The 25,460-nt window shown below is 42.0% G+C and overlaps 1 protein-coding gene across 1 annotated transcript in view; it reads right to left on the reverse strand.

Moving 5' to 3' along the window:
- Positions 1-4,046: 4,046 nt before the first annotated feature.
- Positions 4,047-25,460, reverse strand: part of si:dkey-82f1.1 (DENN domain-containing protein 2A) — a 32,753-nt gene continuing 11,339 nt past the window's right edge. Inside the window, exons 2-20 of the mRNA XM_063479291.1 lie at positions 22,097-22,183; positions 18,651-19,685; positions 17,231-17,358; positions 15,819-15,931; positions 15,510-15,707; positions 15,231-15,324; positions 14,254-14,304; positions 13,800-13,987; positions 13,226-13,335; positions 12,477-12,546; positions 12,101-12,178; positions 10,761-10,901; positions 10,463-10,611; positions 8,661-8,838; positions 8,500-8,541; positions 8,232-8,337; positions 6,295-6,576; positions 5,054-5,140; positions 4,047-4,914 (exon numbers count right to left, since the gene is read on the reverse strand). Coding sequence (XP_063335361.1) covers positions 4,883-4,914; positions 5,054-5,140; positions 6,295-6,576; positions 8,232-8,337; positions 8,500-8,541; positions 8,661-8,838; positions 10,463-10,611; positions 10,761-10,901; positions 12,101-12,178; positions 12,477-12,546; positions 13,226-13,335; positions 13,800-13,987; positions 14,254-14,304; positions 15,231-15,324; positions 15,510-15,707; positions 15,819-15,931; positions 17,231-17,358; positions 18,651-19,685; positions 22,097-22,182 — 3,168 coding nt within the window. The 5' untranslated portion in view covers position 22,183 and the 3' untranslated portion in view covers positions 4,047-4,882. The remainder of the gene's footprint in view (positions 4,915-5,053; positions 5,141-6,294; positions 6,577-8,231; positions 8,338-8,499; positions 8,542-8,660; positions 8,839-10,462; positions 10,612-10,760; positions 10,902-12,100; positions 12,179-12,476; positions 12,547-13,225; positions 13,336-13,799; positions 13,988-14,253; positions 14,305-15,230; positions 15,325-15,509; positions 15,708-15,818; positions 15,932-17,230; positions 17,359-18,650; positions 19,686-22,096; positions 22,184-25,460) is intronic.

The following is a 25,460-nucleotide window of genomic DNA, read 5'->3' on the forward strand; positions in this document are numbered from 1 at the left end:
TGGAATGTTATCTCCGACAGCGAGTGTGAGCTGATTCAGAGAGAAGGCGCTCAAACAACTGACTTCACATCCACATTGTTCAACAAACTGAAAGTTTCACTCCGACAGACCCCGCAACTGAAACCTGAACAGCGCTCAACACTCTGAAAACTGTGAAACATTTGCACCGGCTTACCTGGTCAAACTCCTGTTAGCAGTCCGGCAGGCAGGCAGTCGGGCAGGTAGAGTAGTATTTTATTTTATTATTATGATTTTTTTTAAAAAATAAAATAAAATAAGGAGTCCGTAGGGGGGTTTCTTCTTATTTTTCCCTCTCTGTTCTTTGTTTGTTTTCTGCTGCCTCGTCTCCTTCCTGAAGCCGCTTGTTTGAAGCGAGAGGAGGGCAGGAATTTCAGGAATTAGCCGTGGTATGACATGAAGCCTGGAAAAAGCCAGAGAAAAAGACCCAGGGAGGGAAGGAGGAGGGGGGGAGACAGAGGAGGGGAGGGCGCGAGGAGGTCTGACCGGCCAACACGTAATGACGAAAAGGAGGAGAGGAGGAGGAGGGAGGAGGGCTCAGAAAGGAGAGGAAAGGGTGGAAGAACATGACATTAAGAAGAATAATTTAAAAAGAACTAAATAAAACAGAAAGGATACACAATATTATAGCACTCAACTTCTTCATGAACACTGACACTGGGTGTACAAACACACCATTTATAGGACAACCGTGTTACACTGGATTCCCACTGTAACTGAAATCACTGGTTTAATCCTTCAAAGTTTATTAAGCTTTATATCAGGTACAATGAACGACTGTTGCCACAAATGTATTATTTCAGATCCATACTATAGGGGCTCAACATTTATTATTTTTTTGCCTGCTATAAAGAATCACTATTGCACTTTGACTTGTTGAATAATAAATGCTTATACTTTATCCACCGTATTTCTATCACTTGTGATACACCTGAACAGATAAAGCTACCTTAAGCGCTGCTATTAAATTTATACTCTCCAGGCCTTATGTCTTATTATACTAAAGAAACAATATTAAATATGTCTTTAAAATCAAATTGCCCATATTAATGTCTATCCAAGATGGCTATCTTTTTTTCAAAAGTTTTTTTTCCCTCCCATATAACTTGTAACCTTTTGCTTTTCAGCTCTAGTTTGCTTATTATGTCACATGATCAGACCAAAAGGCGATAATATTGTTAGACTCGGGTATATTGTGCAAGTCATTAAAGGCCTGGAGGCATAATTGTCTGAGATGTAATTCTGAACTTTGGACTCTTCCAAGGCAACATATGCGGAATAACGTGAACTGGGTAACAGAGCCCCCTGCTGGACATTCTGTGTGGTGCGACGTGTTCGTTCACTGGAAAGACATCACAGTTTTCTCTAAAGGTTGTAACCTGGGGTTTATTTTAGCCATACTGTTTTTAAGACTCACAGTCATCTTCATTTGGACAAGCTGCACTTGGTAATGCAGGAAGAGTTCTCTCTTGGTGATGTCCTGGTTATGTATAAGTACACAGAAAGCAGAGGCAATGTCAATGTAATTATTGTTTCAAACATTAACAACAACAATAAAAAAATATGTGTGATGTTGGTGATAAAAGCCATATGATGCTGTCCTCTCAGTATTTTGAGCTTCTATTTTAAGATGTCCAAAGCTCTGCTTCAGCACCACAGATCAGTGACGGCTCTAGATAACATTTTGTGTCACCCGAAAGAACCACACAGCTGTACATTTTATTCAACCGCAGTTTATGTCATGCTGTAATAGAGCAGCCAAATAGAGTGACACCAAAGAAGCATTTTTCCTCAAATAAAAAACTTTTCACCCCTCAGCTGTAAAAGGCTGTTGGTGTATTGTCATCACCCTGCTGAGTGGGTGGGGGACACCCAAGTTTGCAAATAGGTTAACTTGAGAATGAAGCGACGTAGGAGCTCTAAATCGATACTGTAGGTGTATCTACTAAAAATCTTGAATCTCAGTGACGTCAAGGTCAAGGTGAGAGGTCGTTTTCTGAAAATCGTGTAAATGCAATAACTTCAAAACAAGGTTACATAGGACTTTGAAACTTTTTTTTTTTATTCCCCTCTTGCCCCTGTGGGCGGTCTATCCTTCAAGCTTGGGTCCTCTAATAAAGGCCTGGGAGCTTGAGGGTCCTGCACTGTATCTTAGCTGTTCCAAGGACTGTGATCTTTTGGACAGAGATCTCGGATTTGTTTCTGAGATCTGCTGGAGCCACTCGCCTAGCTTGGGAGTGACTGCACCGAATGCGCCGATTACCACTGGGACTACTGTTACCTTCACCCTCCACATCTTCTCGAGCTCTTCTCTGACCCTTGGTACTTCTCCAGCTTCTCATGTTCCTTCTTTCAGACGTTGCTGTCGTTTCGTATCGCTATGTCTATCACTACGGCCGTCTTCCTCTGCTTGTCTACCACTACTATGTCCAGTTGATTGGCCATCACCATTTTGTTTGTCTGTATCTGGAAGTCCCACAGGATCTTAACTCGGTCATTCTTGACCACCATCTTACATTTTGACCTAGGGACTTCCAGGCCATACATGGCAAAGATGTTTCTGTATACCCATGCCGGCCACTTGGTTATGGTGTTCCATGTATGCTCTGCCTGCTAGCATCTTGCACCCTGCTGTTATGTGCTGGATTGTCTGAGGGGCATCTTTACACAGCCTGCACCTGGGGTCTTGCCTGGTGTGATAGACCCCAGCCTCTATGGATCTTGTGCTCAGAGCTTGTTCCTGTGCTGCCACGATTAGTGCCTCCGTGCTGTCTTTCAGTACAGTCCTGGTGGTGTGGATCAGTGACTCTGTGTCTCATTCATTTTTGGTATACAGCTTGATGTCATCCATGCAGAGGAGGTGGCTGATGATTGCTCCATTCCGTAGCCGGTATCCGTAGCCAGTCCTGTCAATGATCCCACTGAGGAGGTTCAGGACTGTGCAGAATAGCAGTGGGGACAGCGCATCCCCTTTGTAGATCCCGTACTTGATGATGACTTGTGCTATGGGCTTGAAGTTGGCCTCTAGTGTTGTATGCCACATCCCCACTGGGTTCCTGAGAACTCAATGGGCTTCTTGAGAAAGCTCTTAGGGTCCTGTTGATCTTGTATAGGCATTCCAGGATCCAGGTGTGGGGCATCGAGTCATAGACCTTGTTGTAATCAATCCAGGCAGTGCACAGCTTGGTCAGCCTAGTCTTGCAGTCTCAGCTGACTGCTTGGTCTACCAGTAGCTAGTGTTTTGCACCTCTGGTATTCTTGCCAATTCCTTTCTGGGCCCCTCTCATGTATTGTGCCCCATTCATCTTACCACTATGATGCCTGACAGGAGCTTGTGGAACTTGGGCAGGTTATTGGCCGGTAGCTGGATGGGACTGGTCCCTTCTCTGGGTCCATGGGGATCAGGACTGTCTGGCCTTTGGTTAGCCATTCTGGGTGTCTCTCATCGACTAGCAGCTGGTTCTTTGGTACTGCCAGACGTTCGTGGAGTGCAGTCAGCTTCTTCAGCCAGTAGGCGTGAACCATGTGGGGGCCTGATGCTGTCCAACACTTCATACTGGAGACCCTTTCTTGGATATATTTATATATATTTACATATATATGTATATGTATATAGATAGATAGACATACATATATGAGAAAGAGAGAGAGAGAGAGAGATAAACAGATCTTCATATTGATCTTCATATTGTCAGTTTTATAGCCTCTGTGTTTAACTTTTAAAAACCGCATAGATCTAGAAGACTGGCTAAGTTTCTTGCTCGTGCATTGGCTCCTGCCAAATTCTTAGACAGCATCCTGTGTGTATATATAAGTTTCTATAATGTAAAGAAAAATCTGAATCTGAAACCTCTTAGAAATTACACTGGTTTGTTGGCTAGTCAGTGGAGACTGAAACCACTTCATAACTTTATGTCTTCAAAAAAGTGATAATATGAACAGAAAATGATGGATTAATTGAGTAAAGCTGCCAAAACACAGGAATGGGATTTGAAGAACAGGAGTCGTTTGTCTAAATCAAATCACTTTATTTATGAAGTTTCATTGTATGTTCGATCATATTAAGCCAACCTTAGTTGTTTTTGTGAAACATACTGATACTAATTGGCCTAAGACACACACAGGCATATTCACATTGATTTCCTTTTGATCAGTACGTGTTTATCGGTACAATAGCGTCCATCAACAGTACATTTAATTAAAACAGTGGCACGTATACCCAACAATCCAAAGTGGTCTACAAACAGTCTAGACTCTGTTAAATAAAGTGTATTAGAAACTACAGGAGATTCCTTTGGACTCATTTAAAAGAAATTAAAACAAGAGATTAAGTTGGTCTAAAAAACAAAACAAAAAAGCAATATAAATTAACTTAACAGCCTCCTGTTGACAAAGAAGTTGTACTATTGCATTTATAGAAGTTCCTATAGAAAATACATGGAATGTATAGGACAATATTATACAAAACTGGATCTTAAGGGACACTCCTCCTTACAGGTTTACAGTTGATGTTAGTGATGAGAACACTGTTCCTAAGACATTTACACTGTGTTATACTGTAATACACTGTAGGAGATGAGTGTAATCTGTAAAACATTTAGACTGTAAGACCAGACACTGTTGCTTTATCGTGTTTGTGGGGAGTTTTGGAGCACACTAAGTAAACCCCATCCAACACTGACAGAATCGTCGGCGATGAAGCTGAGAGCTAAACCAGCTCTTCATGCTAAGCACTACATATGAGTCCAGTTCCATTCAGGGGTCTTCATTTGTTGTAACCCAAAGACACATCTCCATCTGTGCATGCTCTGTATCCAGGGAGTGCACCTCCTTTTAGTTCTGCTTTCAGCAATGACTCCGAGTCTCATTTTTTGGAAAGGAATTTCATCTTGTTTCCTGGAAAAAGCAACATATCTACATGAAGACACATTTGAGACAAAGAGCATGTTTCCATAAAGAAAAACTGGAAGATTTTACAGATGATGAATTGATCAGCTGATAAGCTGACTGCCTGAGGCTGTGCAGAGACTCTCACCTAAGCCCTTCAGGAACTTGTTGACCCCTCTTTGCTCACTCCCAGGCAGCGAGTCCAAATATTCTTGTGCTCTCACCTCAAAGAGGCCTGGAGGGAAAAAAAGAACTAGTCAAATGTGCTGTGGTATACAAAATGTAACTACAAGTTCACACTGAAGTCAGAGCAAAGTCCGAATCATCGGTGCACTGAAATGTTTCTGATCATTTTCTTAATTTTTTGGCCAAAAAAAGCATAATATCACATCGCATAATATCATTGCTCAAAAAAGCAACACTTTAGATCTCAATAAAAAAAACTAACTGCTGGATATCTGTACGAATATGGGCCGAGTGATGGGGTATGAATGAAATGATGCCTTTCACTCCTAACATCCCCACATCCTTTGATGGAAATGAATTCAAAGACACCCTGCAAATCAAAGAGTAAAAATGATGTAGCAGACTAGTCAATTTTGCTGAAATTTCATTGCAGTCTCAAAATGGTACTCAGCAGTACGTATGGCACCCATGTGCTTGTATTCATGCCTGACAATGTTAGGGCATGCTCCTAATCAGATGACAAATGGTGTCCTGGGGGATCGCCTCCCAGATATGGACTGGGGCATCACTTTTGGACAGTCTGAAGTGCAACCTGGTGGTGTTCTTTTGGACTTAGGTCAGGCGAGCGTCAGTCCATGGTATCAATTCCTTCATCCTCCAAGAACTAACCACATACTCTTGTCACATGAGGCTGGGCATTGTCCAGGACCGGCGTAGAGACTGACAATACGTCCAAGGATTTTACCCTGATACATAATGGCAGATACGGTGCTGTTCCTAGACTCTAGAACTCTGTGCGTCTCTACATGGCTATACCCCCCCAGATCGTCACTGACCCACACCAAACCGGTCATGCTGAATGACGTTACAGCAGCATAACATTCTCCACAGCTTCTCCAGACCCTTTCATATCAGTCACATGTGCTCATCTGTGAAAAGCACAGGGCACAGGACCTGCCAGTTCTGGTACTCTACAACAAATGACAGTCGGGCAGTGAGCAAAGGGCAGACTACAGGACATCAAGCCCTCAGGCCATCCTCATGAAATCTGTTTCTGATTGCTTAGGCAGAGACATTCATACCAGTGGAGTAGCCTAGGTTATCTTGTAGCTCTGGCAGTGCTCATCCTGTTCCTACTTGCACAAAGGAGCAGATACACTTTAACAACGTTAAAGTGCACTAACATTGCTCATAGCTTATTACCTCTGAGGCCTTGCCTGCGCAGATCTCTCTCCTGGATGAAGCCGGTGAACATCTGAGTCTCCATGAACACCTCCAGAAACCTCCTCAAACTCTTGGAAGTGACTGCTTTGCGAAAGGCCTCACGCTGAAAGGATGAGGAAGAAGTGGGGCTGGGCAAGGTGGTGGAGGAGACAGACTCCTCCTCCCGCTCTGTTCCACCCATGAAGAGGGAGTAGTGGCCCACCATCTCCACGAAGAAACGAACAAAAGCCTCCGACACCACTGTGCTCAGCGAGCTAGAGTCTGGCAGAGAAAAGCATCGGAGAAGAGGGGTAAAAATTAGCCACCCCCAAAAACAATTACAACAAAAAACTGCTACACATCAGAAGACATACAAGGTTGTTTCACACAGACTACTTCAAAGTATTGACACTGATCTAGATCTTGATCTAGTTTGAGAAACAGACTTTGGTTAGACTGAATGTTCCAGCAGCGTTGGAGTGAACTCTGTTGGAAAGGTTTCGCGACCACAAAGAACATGAGATTTATGCAGAGTTACACCACATTTATGGTTTTGTATTTTTAACCACAAAATTTCTACTTTGAATTTCGTCATACTTCAAGGACCCTTTAACGCTAAAGGTGAATTATTAAGGAGGAAAAACTTGAATACTGGAATGAAGCTGTCCAGTCATATTAAAAATTTAGGGGAAATGATGAAAATCTCTGGGAATGTTCTCTTGGAAAAATTCTTCAGTGTACCACAAAACTATGATCAAGTTGCAGAATGATAAGTTGTAGGTGTTTCGTATGTACCTAATATATTTCATTGGAAAACAGCTGGCAATGAACATTAGAGCTGTGGTACATAATATTCATTACATGAAACCCAGGAAGATATGACTGGTAATGAAAACACTTCAAAGCTTTCTAAACCAGAGATTTGTGCAGACTAATATCACTAAAAAGAAGGCAGTGGCAATTAATGTGAAAAAGAAAGTTTCCACAGGACTTTATGCAGTACTTAGGTGCACCCTTACTGCTTTCATAAGAATTAAGATGTTAAGTAGTAGCCAGGAGTTGCTAACCAAATGCACTCTTGTGAGCACCTCAATAAAAGCACAAGTTTTGGCAAGAGTGGACACCCCAGGAAATTTACCTCAGACCATGTTGTTCTCAGAGAAGCTGCCAAAACACTAAGAGCTACATCTCAGACTCTTCAGGCCTCATTTAGCATGTTGCATGTTAAAGTTCATGACAGTACAATTAGAAGATTGAACAAGTATGACTTGTTTGGAAGGGTTGCCAGAAGACGGTCTCTCCTCTCTAAAAGAGTTTTGATTTGCAAAGCTGCATCTGAACAACCAACAATACTTCTAGAACAATGTCTATTGGACAGACAAGAGCGTGTTTGACCATGTTTGGTTATAACACACAGCACCATGTTTGATGAAAACCAAACACAGTATATCAAGACAAACACCTCATACCAGCTGTCAAACATGGTAGTGGAGGTTATTAAGTATTGTAAAGTCAAATGCACAGCCAGCGGTCTGACAACTAAAGCTTGGCAGAAACTGAGGCCAATAATCCCAAGCACAGCAGCAAATCTACAACAGGATGTCTGACACAGAAAAGAATTAAGATGTTGCAATGGTCCAGTCAAAGTCCAGACCTCAACCTGAGTGATGTGCAGTGGCGGGACCTAAGAGAGCTATACATAAACAAATGCGCACAAACCTCAATGAAATGAAGCAACACTGTAGAGGACAGTGGCCAAAATTCCTCCCCGAGAGACTGAAAGTCACACTAAAGATGCTTACTTCAAGTTATTGCTGGTAAAGGTGGTTCTGCTAGTCCTGTGAAAACTTTCTTGCTCATAGTACATTCTGTTTACACACCAAAAAACCCGAAAACCCACATTATATATGCAAGAAATAACAAGTATGACAAGTCACCATTGGATAGATCTCCTTTCTCACAGGCCAGCTCCCTTCTCTTGTCCAGCACATGCTCCAGAGCTGCCTGCAGCTTATGTGGAAGAATAGAGTCCTCATCATCCAGCTATAGAAGAGGAAAGAAAACTAATTTAAACAAACTTAACACGCAGCCCACTCCACAAAACATCTTTTACAGTCACAACAAGGAACTCTTGTGTGACTAATGACATTTTTTTACTGTGCTCTTTCTGTTTTAATCTCTTTTTTATCCTTTTCTTTTTTTTACCTGTCGAAGGAAGCGGCTGTTGCCGAGGTCAACCACCAGGACCTAACAAGAGGGAGAATGATGTTATTTCCTGAAGCTATTGTTCAGTATAGGAAGTGCCCAGAGTAAAGGGCATCATGGGCAGTAAATTACAAAAAAATGAAAGAAAAACCTTCTCTTACTTCTTCTATGGGCAGCTCTTTGAGTCGAGGTAGAGAGCTGGAAAGGAGGCCAACTATAAAGGGAGTCGGGGTGCAGACTATATCCAACATGGACGGTGGGAGCACCGGGATGTATGTATGCTGCCAGGTGAAGGGATAGAGTAGAGCCACTACTGCATGACAACACTGAGACAACGTACTGTGGAAAGAGAAAGAAAGTGTGAAAAAATATAGTCATAATCTGGTAAACAGATGAATAAATCTTCCAATAAAACCAGAAAATGGGCAAGTGTTATCATTTGTCTTCTGTCTTGCCTCCCTCCCTCCACCAACCACCTTACTTCCAGTTAAAAGCGAGTTTTTCTGTCCCACTGTTGCCAACTGATTACTCATAAGGGGTTGTCTGATTGTTTGGATTTTCTCTCTATTATCCTACGATTTATGTTATAGTATAAAGCGCCTTTAGGAGATTTTGTTTCTCAGGTCAAATTTAAACTTTAAACTAATTTAACATTAGTATCATTCACCATGTCGTATGTAATCCCAAATCCCTGTACTATTAGATAAAACACTTCTATATTTGAATATATACATAGAACCTGTAACTATTTTAATATGAAAGCACAATGTAGGCTGTTCCTGTACTGAGATAACATTATTTTCATATCTAATCCTATTTAATATGTTGGGAATTCCCAGAAATCATAGCTAGTAAACATGGATAATGTCCAGGCAGTGATAATAATAGCTTTTGCTCTTTGAGTCACATGTTCTGGAGAAATGTTGGTTCATATATGATAATATATCCTTGACATTCACAACAAAAGGAAAACACAAAATCACAGTAAAAAAAAAGTCTAAAATAGAAAGAAAATCCCTACCACAAGATGGCGCTATCCTCCTTCTCAAAAAATAACTTCCCCTGCCAACCACTTATTTCCCCATTCAAACCCGCTGGCACCCTAAAATTAGTGTTTTAATGGAGTGTGATGCAACACTTGCAAACTCTATACAGTGACAGCAGACACACTCACACACTGTTGGCTTAATCGCCACTGCATTTCCATCTGCTTGCAGTTAATTCATTATTTAAAAAAAACAAAAAAAACAATTAACCAGGCCAAATTTCCACTTCACGGCAGAGAAAGTGCAACAACTCTGCTTAACAGCTCTGGTAAAAATACTTTTAATGTAAGCTGTTTGAATACTATGGAATACTGTCTGAATACCGTAGTTTGAATATTAAGGATAAGAAAACAAAAACACACAAAACAGTTCACTCTGAAGAGCTTCATCAATTAATACAGCTTTATGTATTCATACAGCATGAACCTTTAGGGTGTTTAAATCAGATTAAGAGGGACTTCTGTGGATACCGCATGTATATCACAGCAGTAAGAAAGCCCTTTGGGGGTGGGGTGGGGTGGGGAGGGGGATGACAACTATTGTGACGGTATGAAGTGAAAGGTTTGAGGGAACCATGTTTGTTTGTAGACGTCAAACTGCACACATGGTGTTAGCTCAGTAGCCATGCTTTAAAGCCTTACTCCTTCTTGTCTGGCATCCATGACAGTTTTCCAGGGAAAAACTGATTGTTCCCCAGGCGACTGTATAACACAACAGCATTCCTTCCTCTCACACTTTGGTCAGCGATCTTCTTTTCCCGAGACTGCCTGTCTACTTGAAATCTCTCTGTCATATCATTCAAACTCTCTGATCTTTTTAGCATCACAGCCCTGTCTTGAATAGTCTTATCAGCAACGATTTATGAAGCAAACGAACTAAATAACACAGTGGCTGAACCCAGCAGCACGAGAGCCAACCTGAGTTTGTCAGCAGTGAAGATGACCCTGCGCTCCAGCAGCAGGGAGGCAAACACTCTGAGGAGAAGACGCAGATTTAACGAAGAGAAGAGACATTCAAAGTCTACGTGTTCCAGGCGGGAATCTGACGGGCGGCACAGTTCTATCACCTGCAGTAAAGAAAGAGGCGTGTAAGGCACACAAAAAGAAGAAAGAAGACCCTTAGATACAAATTACAAAGCTATTAATGCGATTATTTCTATAGTTTTAAACAATGCTGATTTGGTTAAGAGACTCCTTTGTAAAAATGTCTTTGTACCTCTGTCCCAGAGCCAGGTAGGAAGTTTTTGACGGTGATAGTTCTTCCTGGAGCAGGGAAGGGAGCCTCCATGATGCCTCTCATGAAAGGCTGCACCAGGGCAGGGGAGATCGCCCTCCTCTTTTCCACTTCATCCAGAATCTGTAAGAGACAGGAAAGGGAACACTTTGGTTTCAGCACCAGCAACCTGTAGTTATTGTGTTACAAAAAAATGACAATACTCTATACAAATCTAATTTACCATTCAAATATTTGGGCCAAAATGTAGTTAAAAGATAAAATATAATAACATCTCTGTAATCAAACTTTACTCACCTCCCTGCTATTTATTCTTATAGAATTCCTTTCACCAGTAAAAAAAAAAGAGATGACTTTAAAGCTGTTAAAACTGCATTTGATTAATTTTCCATTCTAAATTAATTTGCAAGCATCTCATTAGCCCAGCAGCCCACACAAAGTCAAGCACAGATCAGCTGATCAATTGATGCCACTCAACACATTCAACTGGCAAATCTCAAGTAGTGCCCACTGTTAAAGCCACAACAACCAGCTTCTCCTTACATGCTGGTTCTTACTTAATTAATATAATAATAATAATGTGCTGGATTTTGCTCCTGCTCTCTCCTCCTGTGGCTGTGCAAGTAGAAGGCCCTAGAATGCAACCATACTGCCAAATATAAATGACCATCTAACATAAATTGCTGCAAATGAAAAAAAAAATCAATCTTCTTGTCACTATAGTTCCAGACTCAAATCCCTAATTTCCTTTTAGGAAAGTGGATATTATTATCCAAATGCATTTATTCTGACCATAATGCAGTATGAATATGGCGCCACATTAAAACACAACAAACAGCTAACACCCTGACTCAATCATGTGTACTCCTCTACTCTACAAACACACTCTACGCATCTGTGCTGAATTAAAGCGTGTGTAGCTGATTGACTACATGTTGAAGATATTTAGAAAACTCTTCCATGCCCATGTATGTGTCCTTAGTAATCAAACTTTAGCTATAGCATATGTACGCTGCAAAGCATTTACACAGGTCAACATGCAGATAAATCTAAGGCTCATTACAGGGGAGCTCTTCCACTGAAGCGACCACATCAGCTGCGTTGCACATGTGTCGCTTTACTGTAGCCATGGATACGAGGCCCTGTGGGAAAGGGGACTGGGGAAAGTGTGGGTGGAGTTCTTTGGGCACCAATGGTGGTACTTTTTAATGGTGGTTTGTGTTAACACGTGCAGTTCAGAGCAGTGTAACTGAATGCAAGTCACGGCTCTGAGTATAGTTTGCACATTTGTGCCTGTGCTTAAGTCACTGCTGTATGTCTACCTTGGAGAAGAGGTCAAAGCATCCCAGGCGGCTGACGATACAGTAGACTTCAGGGAGCCTTCGGCCTTTGCCACTGGGCTGTGAACAGCCAGAAGGAAAGAGACAGGCAGGTTCATAACACAAGACTGCTCAACCAACTACAACTAGAGGATTAGAGCAGTGAAGCAAACCAAAGTCTTTATTTGACAGAAACTTTACAGCTACATTCATGAAAAAAAAAAACATAAAAAAATCATCCATATTCAAGAAATACGTTGGAATGAGAAAAAAACAGCAGAAGGCTTTAAACAGACTAATTTAAAATGAGGGATTAGTTTTATTAAGCCTGAATTAGCAGAAACCTGCGACCGTAACCGGAAGCATTTTAAGAGCATACCAGTAAACGACGGCAATACCCAAAACGTCTGCTTCCATCTTCACCAGTCAGTACAAATGAGAAGGTCTCGCTGGGGATGTAAAAGGGAAAGATAATTCAAACAATCATATAAAAAACATCTCAAAACTGTTAAATCACAAAAAAACAAAAAACGCAGGGTCAGGTTTTTACCACCAAAACCTTACTTTGTACTTAACACAGAGAGCCCTCGGGACAGGGTCACGCTGGAAAACAATCGCACAACACTTCCTAACCTCTACCTGACAGGTAATCATTGACTGCTGTTAACCTTCATGACAGGGGAGAGTGTCAGCCAGTCCACTTTAATCATATGCTTGGTTGCCCCTCACCCCTCAGACATCTGCCTCTGGATAATTATTAGCCATCACCATCAGCACACAATCATCACTTCTCAGAACAATGTGTACATTGACCGGAGGCATTGAGTAATACAGCTTGTAGAGCAAACAAGGAGAGTAATTTCTGTAATAACAAGTTAGGTGCATGGTGTTAGAGCTACCATTTCTCCTGAAGGCACTAAAAATTTGCTAATTTCCAGTAATTTGTGAGTCATGACTGATTAGTCTTTGGGACTTTCAGCTTTCAACTTTCTCAACAACCAAGTGATAATCAGTGAGGAAAACAGCTGAGTGAGCTGTCACCACTCCAGAGGGAAATTCCCGTGTCCCTGTTTGCTTTCACTTCACTTTGTGCTTGTGTGCCGTGGCAGCATTCAGATCCAAACTGACCTGGGAAAGTTGTCGACGGGTGCCCAGTCTTTGGCGTCTGGGAAACAAAACTGCGGGATGACCTTCAACTGGTCCTCAGTCTCTCGCATGAACTTAAAGCTCCTTTCAAGCTGGATGAGAAAAAAACCCACATAAAATAAAGAGATTCCAAATAGAGGTCAAAGCATTAGGCTACTAAGCACCATTAAAGTATTAGGACATCATATCTCGCAGACGCAGCTTTTAAATTAAAGAAAGAAACAGCGACAGGCATTTGCACAGCAGGCGTGTAATGACTGAATATATAAAGAGTCACAGTTAAACTACTTTCATATTTTGGCCCCACATGTCTGAGTTCAATCAGTTTTGTTTCATCTTTGATTTTAACTTATTAAAATTTAAGGTCCGTGTCTTTTTCTTCAATCAAAACTAAAGCAGTATCACTGCTCAAATCACCACACTGCTCATAAACTGGGGTGTACATGTTTCCTCATAAATAATGGTCAGGCAGACAGCAGACAATGTAGATTTTTCAAAAAGTTTACATATAATATTCAGCGTCACTCGTTTTGCTCCAGTAACACTTCTGTTTTACCTTGAGAGGAAACTGCTGTGTGACTTCCGGCAGGTATGGAACTCCAGCTTTGGTCTTATGGAGCGCAACAACTATAAAATACTCAAAGAGTTTCCTTTCCTGCAGTTCCATCAAATCCCTCTCCAAGGTCCGGTACCGCCCCGTCTGCCTCAACATGGACTGGACCGACACAAGCCGCTGGCTATGAGCTGTGGAGCACAGAAACACATTTCATCAACATGCATGTATGCGATCCACAGATATATATATATAATGTGTGTGTGTGAGTTGCAGTGAAACCACAAAGTACAACCTGCATTTCCAGCTTTAGCTATATAACAGAACTGGAAGAAAACTACACAAGCTCACATTGTGCTTCTTTGTAATCTGTGTCATTAATATTAAAATGTCCTGCTGAATGAAAAACATTTACATTATAGATTACACTATGTAGCATGTCTTTTTGGATTTTCACCTTTTAGTTTCTCCTCCGTGTCGCTTTCCGACTCGCTGTTCTCGTCTGTCACTGAAAACAAAACAGAAGAAAAGAGTGAGAGAGACAAGAGAGTGAAAAAAGGAAAGAGTGTGACAAGACTACAAATAACAATCACAGGAAATCACATATTTGCCCTCTTTTTGGTTGATTTACAGCACCAGTAAAGTTGGAAAAGGCCCCCAAAATATTAAATGACCTATGCAATACTTGTTTAAATAATGAGATAGAATGGACACATAAAGGCAAGACTGCAAAGCACATGGAGTGGGTTGACTGCTGAGAGTATTAAAGGTAAACTATTAATAAACTACAACAAAGAAAAAAATGAAGAAATAAAAAAAACAATAATATAATTTGTACCAAAGGGTACATATTCTTAAAACAATGATCACAATCAAACACAAAGTAGTATGAGATTTTTTTTTCCAGTTTGTCAAATTTTTTCTAGTCATGACCAAACAGTTATCATAATAGAAAACAGAAAACAGCTATTAGCGACTGAAGTTTTATAGCAGCACGTAATATTTGAATGTGGGCCCCACATGGGCTTTCTATTGCCAAGCGCACTGTGGACTTAGTTAGTGTTATACTGCATTTAATGGCAACTGGGAACCCATGATTGTCTAAACGTTGCCTTGCATGGTAAAGTCCTGTTTTTCTGTCTATGAGTTGCCTATTTTCTGTCTTTTGTTTTCATTGGACTACCAATCTAGTTTCCCTTATGAAGATTACTAAAAACTCCACATGGTGCCAGACAATCACTGAATTAAGTAAAATTGAATTCATGTCTCTACTTGAGACAACAGACATATTGAAAAATGCAACCTCCTTCTTGAAAGCGCTGCAGACCCTGGACACAATGTTTCACAAGTTGAAGATGTCCGTGCAGTCAGTTTCGATTTTCTTTCACTAAATCAGAGATAGACAGTAGCCTGGTGTTACACTTGATGGCTCACCTCTCCCTGAGCTGGACTCAGCAGACTGAGACACCTTCTTCATGCGTTTCTTCCCTCTGCGCGCCTCGAAGATCCCATTGATCTTCACCACCATCTGGAGGAGTTGAGAACAGAAACACAAAGGCTTTAACCCTTTAAACTATAAACAAAAATGTGCCTGTACCAAGATCCTTTCAGTGCAACCTCAGTGAGCCCTTTTCATTAGGTACTCTTCCACACAGGAAACGTACAGTAGAAATGTTCTTGCTCCTCTATAAATCCCAAAGTGGGAGTTCGTACCTTAGGGATTTTCCTCCGTCTGCGATTGTAAGGGTCCCCTGAGAGACACGGGGTGTCGTCGGGGCTGCTGGGCGTGGAGGGGGGGCTGATACGGGAAGGTGAGGAGATGCCAGTGTCTCTGTTGGTCTTACGTAGCTCGGGGACCTTGAAGCTTCGTCGCTCCGAGTTTTGTCTCAAAAAGCCGGGCTTGGAGGAGAGCTGATGGGGACAAACACATTTTAGCATACTTTTAGGTTAGGTTAGGTTTTCCGATTCCATTGGATCTATTTGATTATCGTATTTATCCATATTTATCCATCCTTAATGTACCTTATTTGGCGTGCTGGGGACAGGAGATGAAGAGGCAGGTGAAATGCATTTGCTTCCCAAACAGCTTCTCTCCAGCTCAATATCTTCATAGGGGTTCTCCTTGGACGGGGGATCTTTAGAAGCAAAAAGACATCTTTTTAACGTCACAAGTTACACAATAGCGCGCTCGTTCCAAAGCACAGATAAGCACTCTTTCCATATCACTCACGTTTGTTTTGCCAGACGATTCCTACTCCAGATGTGCCGAGAGCTATTACAAGTAGCAGTATGTGTAACCCAGCTCATATTTCATCATGATAAGACGTTTGCACAGCTAAAGTTAAAAGCAAGCCCTGCGTATACGAAGTGGGGTAGCTTTCCAAAGCCTGTCTCTTTCTTTCTCTCCATCTGCCTCTGTCTCTCCCCTGCTCTATCAATCCATCCACCAGATGTGACTTGTACGCAAATAAAGAGGGACGTTCAGTTCCCTGTTCCTTCTTGCTCAGGAAAAAGACAAAGGAAAAAAAGAAAAACAACAGATCAGTGTGCTGTTTTCCACATTGCTTGCTGAAGAGAATGTCACACTAATCTCCATAATGTGTTTCTCTGTGCTATCAGCTAGTCAAACCCATCAAAGAGGCATAAGACTGAACACATGTAATGGCAACAGTTGCCTTCCTCTCTGTCTGCAAAGAGTGACATGCGACTGTGTGTTCAAAGGGTGTTTGTGAAAAGCTTGTGGGTGGAGGGAGGCAAGACTTTGAGGACATCACAAGCATTCATCACTGCCTCCCTGAACAGTTTTATTAGTAGACATATAGTTAGTCTGACTCGCTTTACCCATGGGAGGTTATTGAGAGTTCAGTGAACAATGTCTGAGAGTTTTAACTAACACTGCTGTACAAAAGGAGGAAACTAACAAGGTTAAAATAAGCTCCAGCATCACTCAGAAGTAGCTGAACTTAATTTGATTGTTGCCGGCAAAAACAGCCACCATTACATACCAGTCTGCCCCCCACCCCGACCCCTCCCCCACCGCTATCCCAGAGCCCTGACAATCACAGAAGCCAACCTCAGCTACAATGCAACCTCACACAACGCCACTATTGTGCGTTATGAAATTAAACGCGCTCTAGGTGGGATTGGCATAATACGACAGACAATAAGTGAGGAATTTCTATTTATAATTTTTTAATAAAAGCTGAGCGGCAAAGCTCTAAATTACAAAAAAAATAAAAAGAGTAGAGTAAAGAGATTTTGCCCTCTTTGTCAACTCTGTCAGTGAACTCTGTAACACATGCTTGTATGAGAAATTCAACTCAAGCGTCTCAAAGCATCGTCACAAAACACTTTCTTGCAAATTTTGAGTCAGTTTATGAATTTGCGTGCAAGGCAAAATGTTACAGAGATGATTTTTGGTATGTAATATTTACCTATTATGTCCTCATAGACATTCTCCTCTGATAAAGTGCGTGTTAAGCCCAGTCTGGATTGATGATACCAGTTCACCTGGGAGCTTTCTGCAGACGACTGAAGCAGATCCTCAAATTCATAGGACTTCCTGGTGGACAGAGGAGCACAGAGACGAAGGAGTTTTGACTGACATCTTAAAGCGAACATGTGTCACGGTAATATTTTGGATTTTTTTCTTTTCACTTGCAAAACATGAAACTGATATTTCATTTTGTTAGCTGTATCATCAAAATAACCACATCTGTTTCATCAATCCAAATGTATCCATTGGAGCACAATACATACATTTACACATGCGTGCACAATCAGTATATCAAAAGTCTTGGAATCAAAGTAATTCTGTGCAATTTTACTGCATTAGATTATGCAGAATAATTATTTAACAGAGTACATCACAGTATCATGCCTTGCTCCTTTTATATGAAATAAAGTTAGATAAAGTAAATGCAGTGTCGCCGCTCTGACGCAGTTTTAGCCAAAACTGAACAATACTGGATGAAGTGGATCTGGTGACTGGTGAAGGCACATCTATGGAAAAGCACCCTGCAATGGACACTCAAGAGGGAGACAGCCTGACCAAACAAAGGGCTTGACACAGCAACACACTTGAGCACACACTTGAGCGAGGCCTCCACATATGGTATGGAATGTAACAGATCCAAGCCAAGCTCCGAAACAAGAATTCAGACCACTGGAAAAAGCGAACAATAGATGTGCTCAATACTGCAGAGTTCACATTTTTTGGTTTCCCTACAGAGAGTCCTGCTTTTTTTGATTGTAACCATCTGAACTGAAGGGCTACCGAGAGCCGAAAAGTCAAACATCTTTAACCGTTTGTGATCAAAAGACTACTTTTCAGATCGATCAGATTTTGCACTTTTAACGTAATTACGCCAAATGAATTTTTAACAGCTCATTTTTTTGTAATTCTGTGAAAAAGCAAAGATTCTTTCCCTCAGCTCTTTGACATGACTCTTCATGTTGCTCTTCTATTATTCCAGTGGAGTTTTTTTGGATGGAGGAACTAGTTGCGTCGGTGTGTACATTCCTGAGATCAAACCAATGAGCTCATTTTGTGGGATATTTAGAAAAAAGGATGAAGTCACCGGTGATTCTGATTTATAGCAGATGTGGGAAATGTTGTGCACCTCCATGTTTGTTTAGTGCTGATGGGGGAAGGGTTTAAGGACATGTACACCGAGCTATCACCGGCCAATCCAGTTCTCACTTAACAACTTTTGGAAAATTTTAGCTTTTGCGGTGTGTGGGCTGGGTTAACTTTATTTTTCCACATTTTCAGCATGTTATTAAACTTGAGTAAAGATCTAACATTCTTGGTCAGGAAGGATATTTTTCCCTTCTTTCTTTTCAGTGTCTTACCTGTTGCTACTGTTACGTGCTTTATCTGCCCACGGTCTCCTGCAAACTCCTGGGGGTGGGCATGTGGGTAAAGGTGGAGGAGGAATGGAGGGCAAAGGAGGCAAGTTCCTTCTTCCCTTCCCCAAGAAAGGCCCTGAAGCTGGGGTGGCGGGCGGCGTGTGGTGCTGGAAGGTTCTTTGAGGTTTAGGGAGAGGGTTTATAGATGGAGCACCTGGCTCATTGTATACATTCTCTGAATCTCCATCCCTCCATCTCCGTGTCCCACTAGGTCGAGCCATATCAAAAGTCCCAAAAATGGGCTCATTTCCCCTCTTTTCTGTCTCCTCCAGCTCTTCCTTAGAGGGAGGACAGAAGTAATTCCCTGGGAATGCCAGTGAAGGTCTGTCAGGAACCTCCTTTGTTGCCTTCTCCAGTTTCTTAACATGAGTTAAAACACTTTTCTTGTCTTGGGGTTGTTCTGTTGGCTTAGAAGCCCGAAATCCCCTCTCTACCATCACTTCTCTGTCTTTGTTTGCTGGGGCTTCTGGGGATTTAGGTCTCGAATCTCCCAGCTTACCAACATTCTCCTTCCCTGAGTCTTGTCTGTCCCAGCTGACAAACCTCTTGCTGTCTGTCCTTTGGACTTCTGTAGTTTTGGATTCCTTTTTCCTCACTGTCTCAGCTTCCTTCAGTGTCGCACTTAGTGGACATGTTCCTGAAATAGTTACTGGGGCAGACTCCTTCTTGCCCTCCCACTGGGATATCTTATCACGGATGCTGGCGGTTTTGGCTCCTGCTGGGCTCTTGTTGTGGTTCAGCTGAGCGCACAGCCCGTTTTCCATGTTGGGAGCCCGTGGGTCAGTAGCAGGAGTCGTGGCTCTCCTGTGAGCCAGCATGGAGTCAGGAGGACCTGGGCTGAGGAGAGGAGAGAGGTGATTCTTTATGGACACAGCGGTGTCCCTCCTGTCTCTGTCCACTGGTGACCCACACACCTCTTTGGGCTGGGGCACCACTGCTGATGGAGCCTCGCCAAGCTTCAAACCACAGCACTGGAGCCTAGGAAGGAAAGATATGGAAAGATGAGCATGCACACAAATTAAAGGAGAAAAAATACTGGAGAGACATGGCAGTAAATACGTTAATTACGAAACCTGTACACAGAACTAAAGGACAAAATTAACTCTCATTATTGTTTGATTTTAATGCAGACACAATGAAGAACCAGAAGGAAAATAGCAAAACACATGGTAAACTCTGCATTTATACCAAATCACCTCACAATGTGTCAGTGTCTGTTTCCAGTGTCTTGCGCAATGACACTTCAGATGAGGACTTAAAGCCCTGACATTATCAGAGGAAGCTGCACACACTAATACACTTTTGACAAAGCCATATTATGAAAAAAGCCAACAGAAAACAAAAATAATTCAGAAATAATATCTAAAAAAAACCCACACCCCTCTCAAAACACAGTATGTCCTTAAAACTGTCAAAAATCTGTCAAGAAATTCAACTCGACACATGACTACAAGACTACAAAATGTTTCTTGTTATAGATTATGATCTTCCATAACCAGAGCTTTTATTTCATGTGGGACAAAAGAAAAGGTTCAGTCCTTCTGAAACAGTGTATTACAGTTTTTAGGAAGGAAGTTCTCTGCAAGCTTGAACAAAAAGAAAACAAAAGATACAACCAGACTGTGTGGAAGAAGCGAAAGGAAACTGAAAGAAAAAGAAAGGCAAAAGCTGCAGACTTTTCTTGGTAAAGCAGCAGTGAGAACTATGTAGATTAAAAAAAACAGAGGGAGGGATTACATTGGACTGTTGTCAAATCTAATAATGAATTGTGCAATATTTTTTTTTAAATTGTCCACTTCCGCTTTTACTGTACACAGCAGAGAATCTTAAAATTGGCCACACAATCCCAGTGCTTACGGTTCCACCCAAACAGAGCTTTGTTTTACGGGCCAAACAGGAATTCTTGTTAAAAGAGCTCAAACATCTGTTGGGTGCCTCTGTCTCAGCTGTGATTCACTCCTGGAACTTTACTGAGTCATGACTGTTTGAACTCTGGGTTTGGGGGTCAAAGTTTACGAGCTACACACAAAGCTATTTCTGGAGAGGGAGATGCAAGTATGCGCAGATGACGAGAGGGAGCTAAGTGTGGACGTGCATCTTTTCTTTTCTGCTCCTGACCCGCAAAACTCTGTTCTGGCCCAAAAGCCTATTCATCAAATGACTTGAATTTCCAACAAACAGAGGAAATGCGGCCTTGCTGGGTGACTTCTGATGACATTGCTGGATGTGAAAACCAACAGTCATGCAATCTAGAGGAAATCTCTGGGGAGGGGGAGGGGGGAATTACTTTCCTCAAAGACCTTCAAAGACAAGGCAAAACTTGATGAAAGTATGATCACGGAGGAAAAGATATAATTCTCTTCCAAATTAGGAAGGTCAATAAAAAAAGCTAAGTTAAGGAGAGTCAGATTAGGTAGAGGAGACAAGTGACTGAGTTACAGAAAAAGTGGAGCCAAAGAAGAAAAAAAATTGGTAGTCTTTTTCATTTGATAAAGAAAAACTAACAATAAATAGCGGACATTTACTGCAATGTAACTAAGGGCAGATTCAGGGTCACATGGGACAGCTCTAATGCTATGCATTATCAAAAAGGAAGGTTTTAAGCCCAATCTTAAAAGTAGAGATGGTGTCTGTCTTCCACATCCAAACTGGGAGCTGGTTCAACAGAAGAGGGACCTGGAAGATGAAGGCTCTGTCTCTCATTCTGCTTTTAAATACTCTAGGAACTACAAGTAAGTCTGCCATCCTAGAGCAAAGTTCTCTATGAGGGTGATACGGTACTTTCAGTGGGTCTCTGAAGGCGGAAAGGAGGCTACTGCAGGAGTGTTTGAAATGGACAAAAATATTCCTGTTCATCGGCTTTGGACTTTTCCCTGAGAGAAATGTCTGGAACCTTTTGAGCAACTGTGACTGACATGGCAGGCCCTCAAAACAAGAGGCATCAAAATCTTCCACCCCTATTGGCACAAACAAAAAGGAAAATCCCATCATTATAATCTAAATAGAAACTAATGAATGCTGTAAGGATGACAGAAGGGGCCTTGGAGAGTGGTCATGGACGCGTCAGACAGTGGCAGCAGGGGGGCAGTAACAGTATCAAGATGCCAGATGGCTGCCTCTGCCCTGTTCTGCTCCCCTTCCCTGCTATTGTTGTACTGTTGACCTTAATGAAAAGGGGTGTCTCCTCCTTGCTTAAGTCCACTTCAGAGCTTTCTGTTGGCTATGGGACCATTTCTTGAAATTTGGAGGAAGTTGTGCTTTGGCCAGCTAGTATGTTCCACTACTGGCATTAACCGTACTGTTATTTACAAGTTGGAATCAGATACCATACTACAGGATATCATAGAAGCAAAATGGCAACCTATTCAATTGGCTTTTAAGGCACCCACCCGTTGACTGATTGGTAGATGCAGTTGTCAGTGTTTGTACAGAGCAGCAGGGCCCTCCCACCGGTCATGGTGCTAGCAGCTGGCATCCTGAGAAGACAGGTAAAAAAAAAAAAAAAGAGAGAGACGGTCAGCCAGTCAGTCAGAAAGATGGAGTGTCTATTAAAAAGGAAAACAGAATTATATTTCAGCTTGCAGGTCAAAAAGTTACAAAAAAACCAGTATAAGCAAAAATATTTCAGCTTGTATTTTTTCTCATAAGTAGGCAGACATATAGATTGATGAACGAGGACTGGGTCAAAAGAAGATGCTCCTTTCGAGGACTCTGTTAGGGAGTGGTGTGTGAAAGTAAACTACCAAATGGCTCAAACAAATCTCTTATTTTAAAACTCATTTTTGAAGACAGCCGCAGAGAAGCAGACCTCACAGACTGCATGGAATACCACCAAACTACCATTCCTCACTTGGTCAGTAATTGGAGAACAGCACTGAAAAACGCCTAAACAGCCAACAGGCTTATTAGGTTCCCATTAGCCATGTGGCATTATGGAAAAATACAAAAAAAGAAAAGAGACCCACACTGTAATGCAATTAAGATCCATTAGGATTATATCGGCGGTGGTGAGAGAGGAGCACTCAACTTTTTATGTTACCCTCAGCGTTTTGCCCTTTTTTGCATTTGCCAGATCAGATTTCTGATGCACTGCAGCACACACACACATTTTGTTTTTGCACATTACAAATTCTCCTTTCATTTCAGACAAGAGTTTCCTTAATTTGTTGTCTATCTTCCTGCCACACATTTTCCTGCTGTTGTTTATCACAGGCAAGTAGTGCCGAGGCGAGGGTGAGGGGACATGCTCAGTTTTAAATTATTACTGGGTCCATTTGTCAGCGCACAATGAAACCAGATCCACTTGGAGCGCAGCAAGGCCATCCATATGCAACACTGAACTGGAGCCACTGGTGCACAGTGCTCATTGCTTGGCCTGTAAACACTGGTGGAGGGCTGGCATGAAGCAATAGGCCCTGGCCTTTTGCTTCTGGCAAGTAGTCGCAAGGAAAAAAAGAGATAGTTCAGGGCCAAATCCTGCTGTATTCATGCTTTTAATTCTACAGTAAATTCACAAAGCCATACATGCATTGCCACCCTGCTGCATAGCCAAACACAAAACCCCATATGAAAACACACCTACATAGACTTCTACATCCTGCCAAGGAGTCCATATGCCAGGCCCACACGCGGATTTATGTGTTTGACTTCTACCACATGTGCTCGGATACTTAGAGGTGTTTGCAGGCCGTTAAACATTTCCTGGCCTGGCTCTCCCTCTCTGAGGGGTATGTGAGCCAAATTGACCCAAATTCCACAAATTGTTGTCCTAACTGCTAGTGAGGGGGGAAGAGTCCAAAAAAAAGTCAAAATATCAAATGAAAAAAAAGTAAATTGCAAAATAATATAAATAGCTGAACTCTTCCCTGAGCTAATAGCATAAATAGCCCTCAGTGTTTTAAAACGATTTTTGCCTTATGTGTTTTCCTCTTTGAGAATGAAAGAGCAAATGGAGTATGAGGAAGAGTTGTGGTCTTGTCTGATTAGAAGCTGACCACAAGAACAATGTGTCATCCTTTTTAGCTTCTAGCTTTTGCCCACAGCTCAAGCCATTCATTCTTTTGTGTTTAGCTCCCCATCAGTCCGAAGCCTAGCCCCCGAGGGAGGAGGAGGAGGAGGGAGGTTTGCGTCAGCCATCCACTGGCCTGTAGGCCCAAATTATTTTCAGCTGTGAGCTGAGCGGGGTCACATGTTTGAGGAGAAACATCAAGTGATTTTTTTTTCTTCCTCCCCCACCTGATTATTTTCTTCTTACGAGAAAAACCCAACAAAGAAACGAAGAACAGAAATCCAGCATGGAAAAGAGGGTGGGCGCGGGGAAGCATGAAGACTTCCACAGGGATGTTATGCCATAATTAAACTGTAAAACTTTTACGATTTAATTCTTTTCTGCGTTGCAGAAGGGCGTTGCATGTCACGAGGGGGAAGGGGGTGGGGTGGATGGAAGACAGGAAGAGAGGAGAGCAGTGGTGGTGCAGCTGGAGAGACAGGGGTTGTCAAAGTCAAAGAGGAAAGTAGATATTGCAAAGAAAAATATGAGTATACTGTTGCACTGTGAAAACAGTGCATGCTTTTAGGCTGTCCCACTTCATTGTTAGGATCCCCAAGGCCAAAATTCTCAGCCTTAAAAGGTAATTTGGTATTTTCACGCGATTCTGCCTTACTGGATTCTAACATTTTGACTGATGCATTAAGGCAAGCGCTTCCCAGCACTTGCCTGAACCTGACGAGCAGCGGTGTATTCACAGCTTGTAAAAGCGGTAAATTCGACAGCATTGCTAGTTTTACAGCATTCGGTTACTGAGGAAACTTTTCTGGGAGGGTGCTAAGGCTTTTGTCTGCAACATCTATTGGCAGCCATTGTTAACGCTGACCTCTAGAAAAAAAGATGGCCGCCATAACAATGCAGAGGTTGAGGGAAGTCATCTGCTGAGACCAATAAAAACATCACGGGGAAACTGCGACCCAAAAGACCTCTACCTGCCCCGCCCCCTTCAGACTCTGTCCTGTGATGTGTGACAGGCTGCACATGTGGGGCAGAGGAAATGGAAGGGGTACTGTTCATCCTCAGCTGCGTGGATGCCACAGGAGAGGAAAATCGCCTGGAATGGAGATGATTCTCTGATGTTTATGACAATTATGCTTTGGATACCAAGTGATTTATCTACAAACAGTACTTCTGCTGCATTCTGTCATGCACTGACTCTATTGCTGTTTTTAATATTTATATTATTCATCCAGCAAACTCAAGAAAAAATCAATGACAAAAATATATCCAACAAAGGACAAATTTCAAAGCAGTCATGGACTCAGGATGGAAAGAGTCTTGGTGGTTGGTAAACACTACACAGCGCTAAATACCTTTAAACCTTTAAAAGATAACAGAAGCTGGTGTCAGAGGTAGGGCATCAGAGCCAAGCATCAGTTGCATAACAAACCCCGTGGGAGATTTTATCAGCAGATGGGCCCTCGGTATCTGGACACGGACAGATTCACATAAACACACCAAAAATATACCACAGAGAGAAGGATGTTGCTTATGTTGCTAAATGTCAAAAAATACACGCTGAATATAATGGTAAATGTACACATAAGAGAGAGAACAGTTTTTAAACATGTTTACGGTCGTGCTAAAAAGCCTCTCAGTTCTAAGGTATAATGGTCCAGTGCTTACCAGGTCTTAAAATTAGGTAAACCCAACGAAAAAGTGACATATTGCGCGGTGTCATTCTTTATTTACTAAAAATAAGCCAA

Source organism: Pelmatolapia mariae, linkage group LG7 (genome assembly GCF_036321145.2).
Source record: "Pelmatolapia mariae isolate MD_Pm_ZW linkage group LG7, Pm_UMD_F_2, whole genome shotgun sequence".
In the NCBI taxonomy this organism is placed as follows: Eukaryota; Metazoa; Chordata; class Actinopteri; order Cichliformes; family Cichlidae; genus Pelmatolapia; species Pelmatolapia mariae.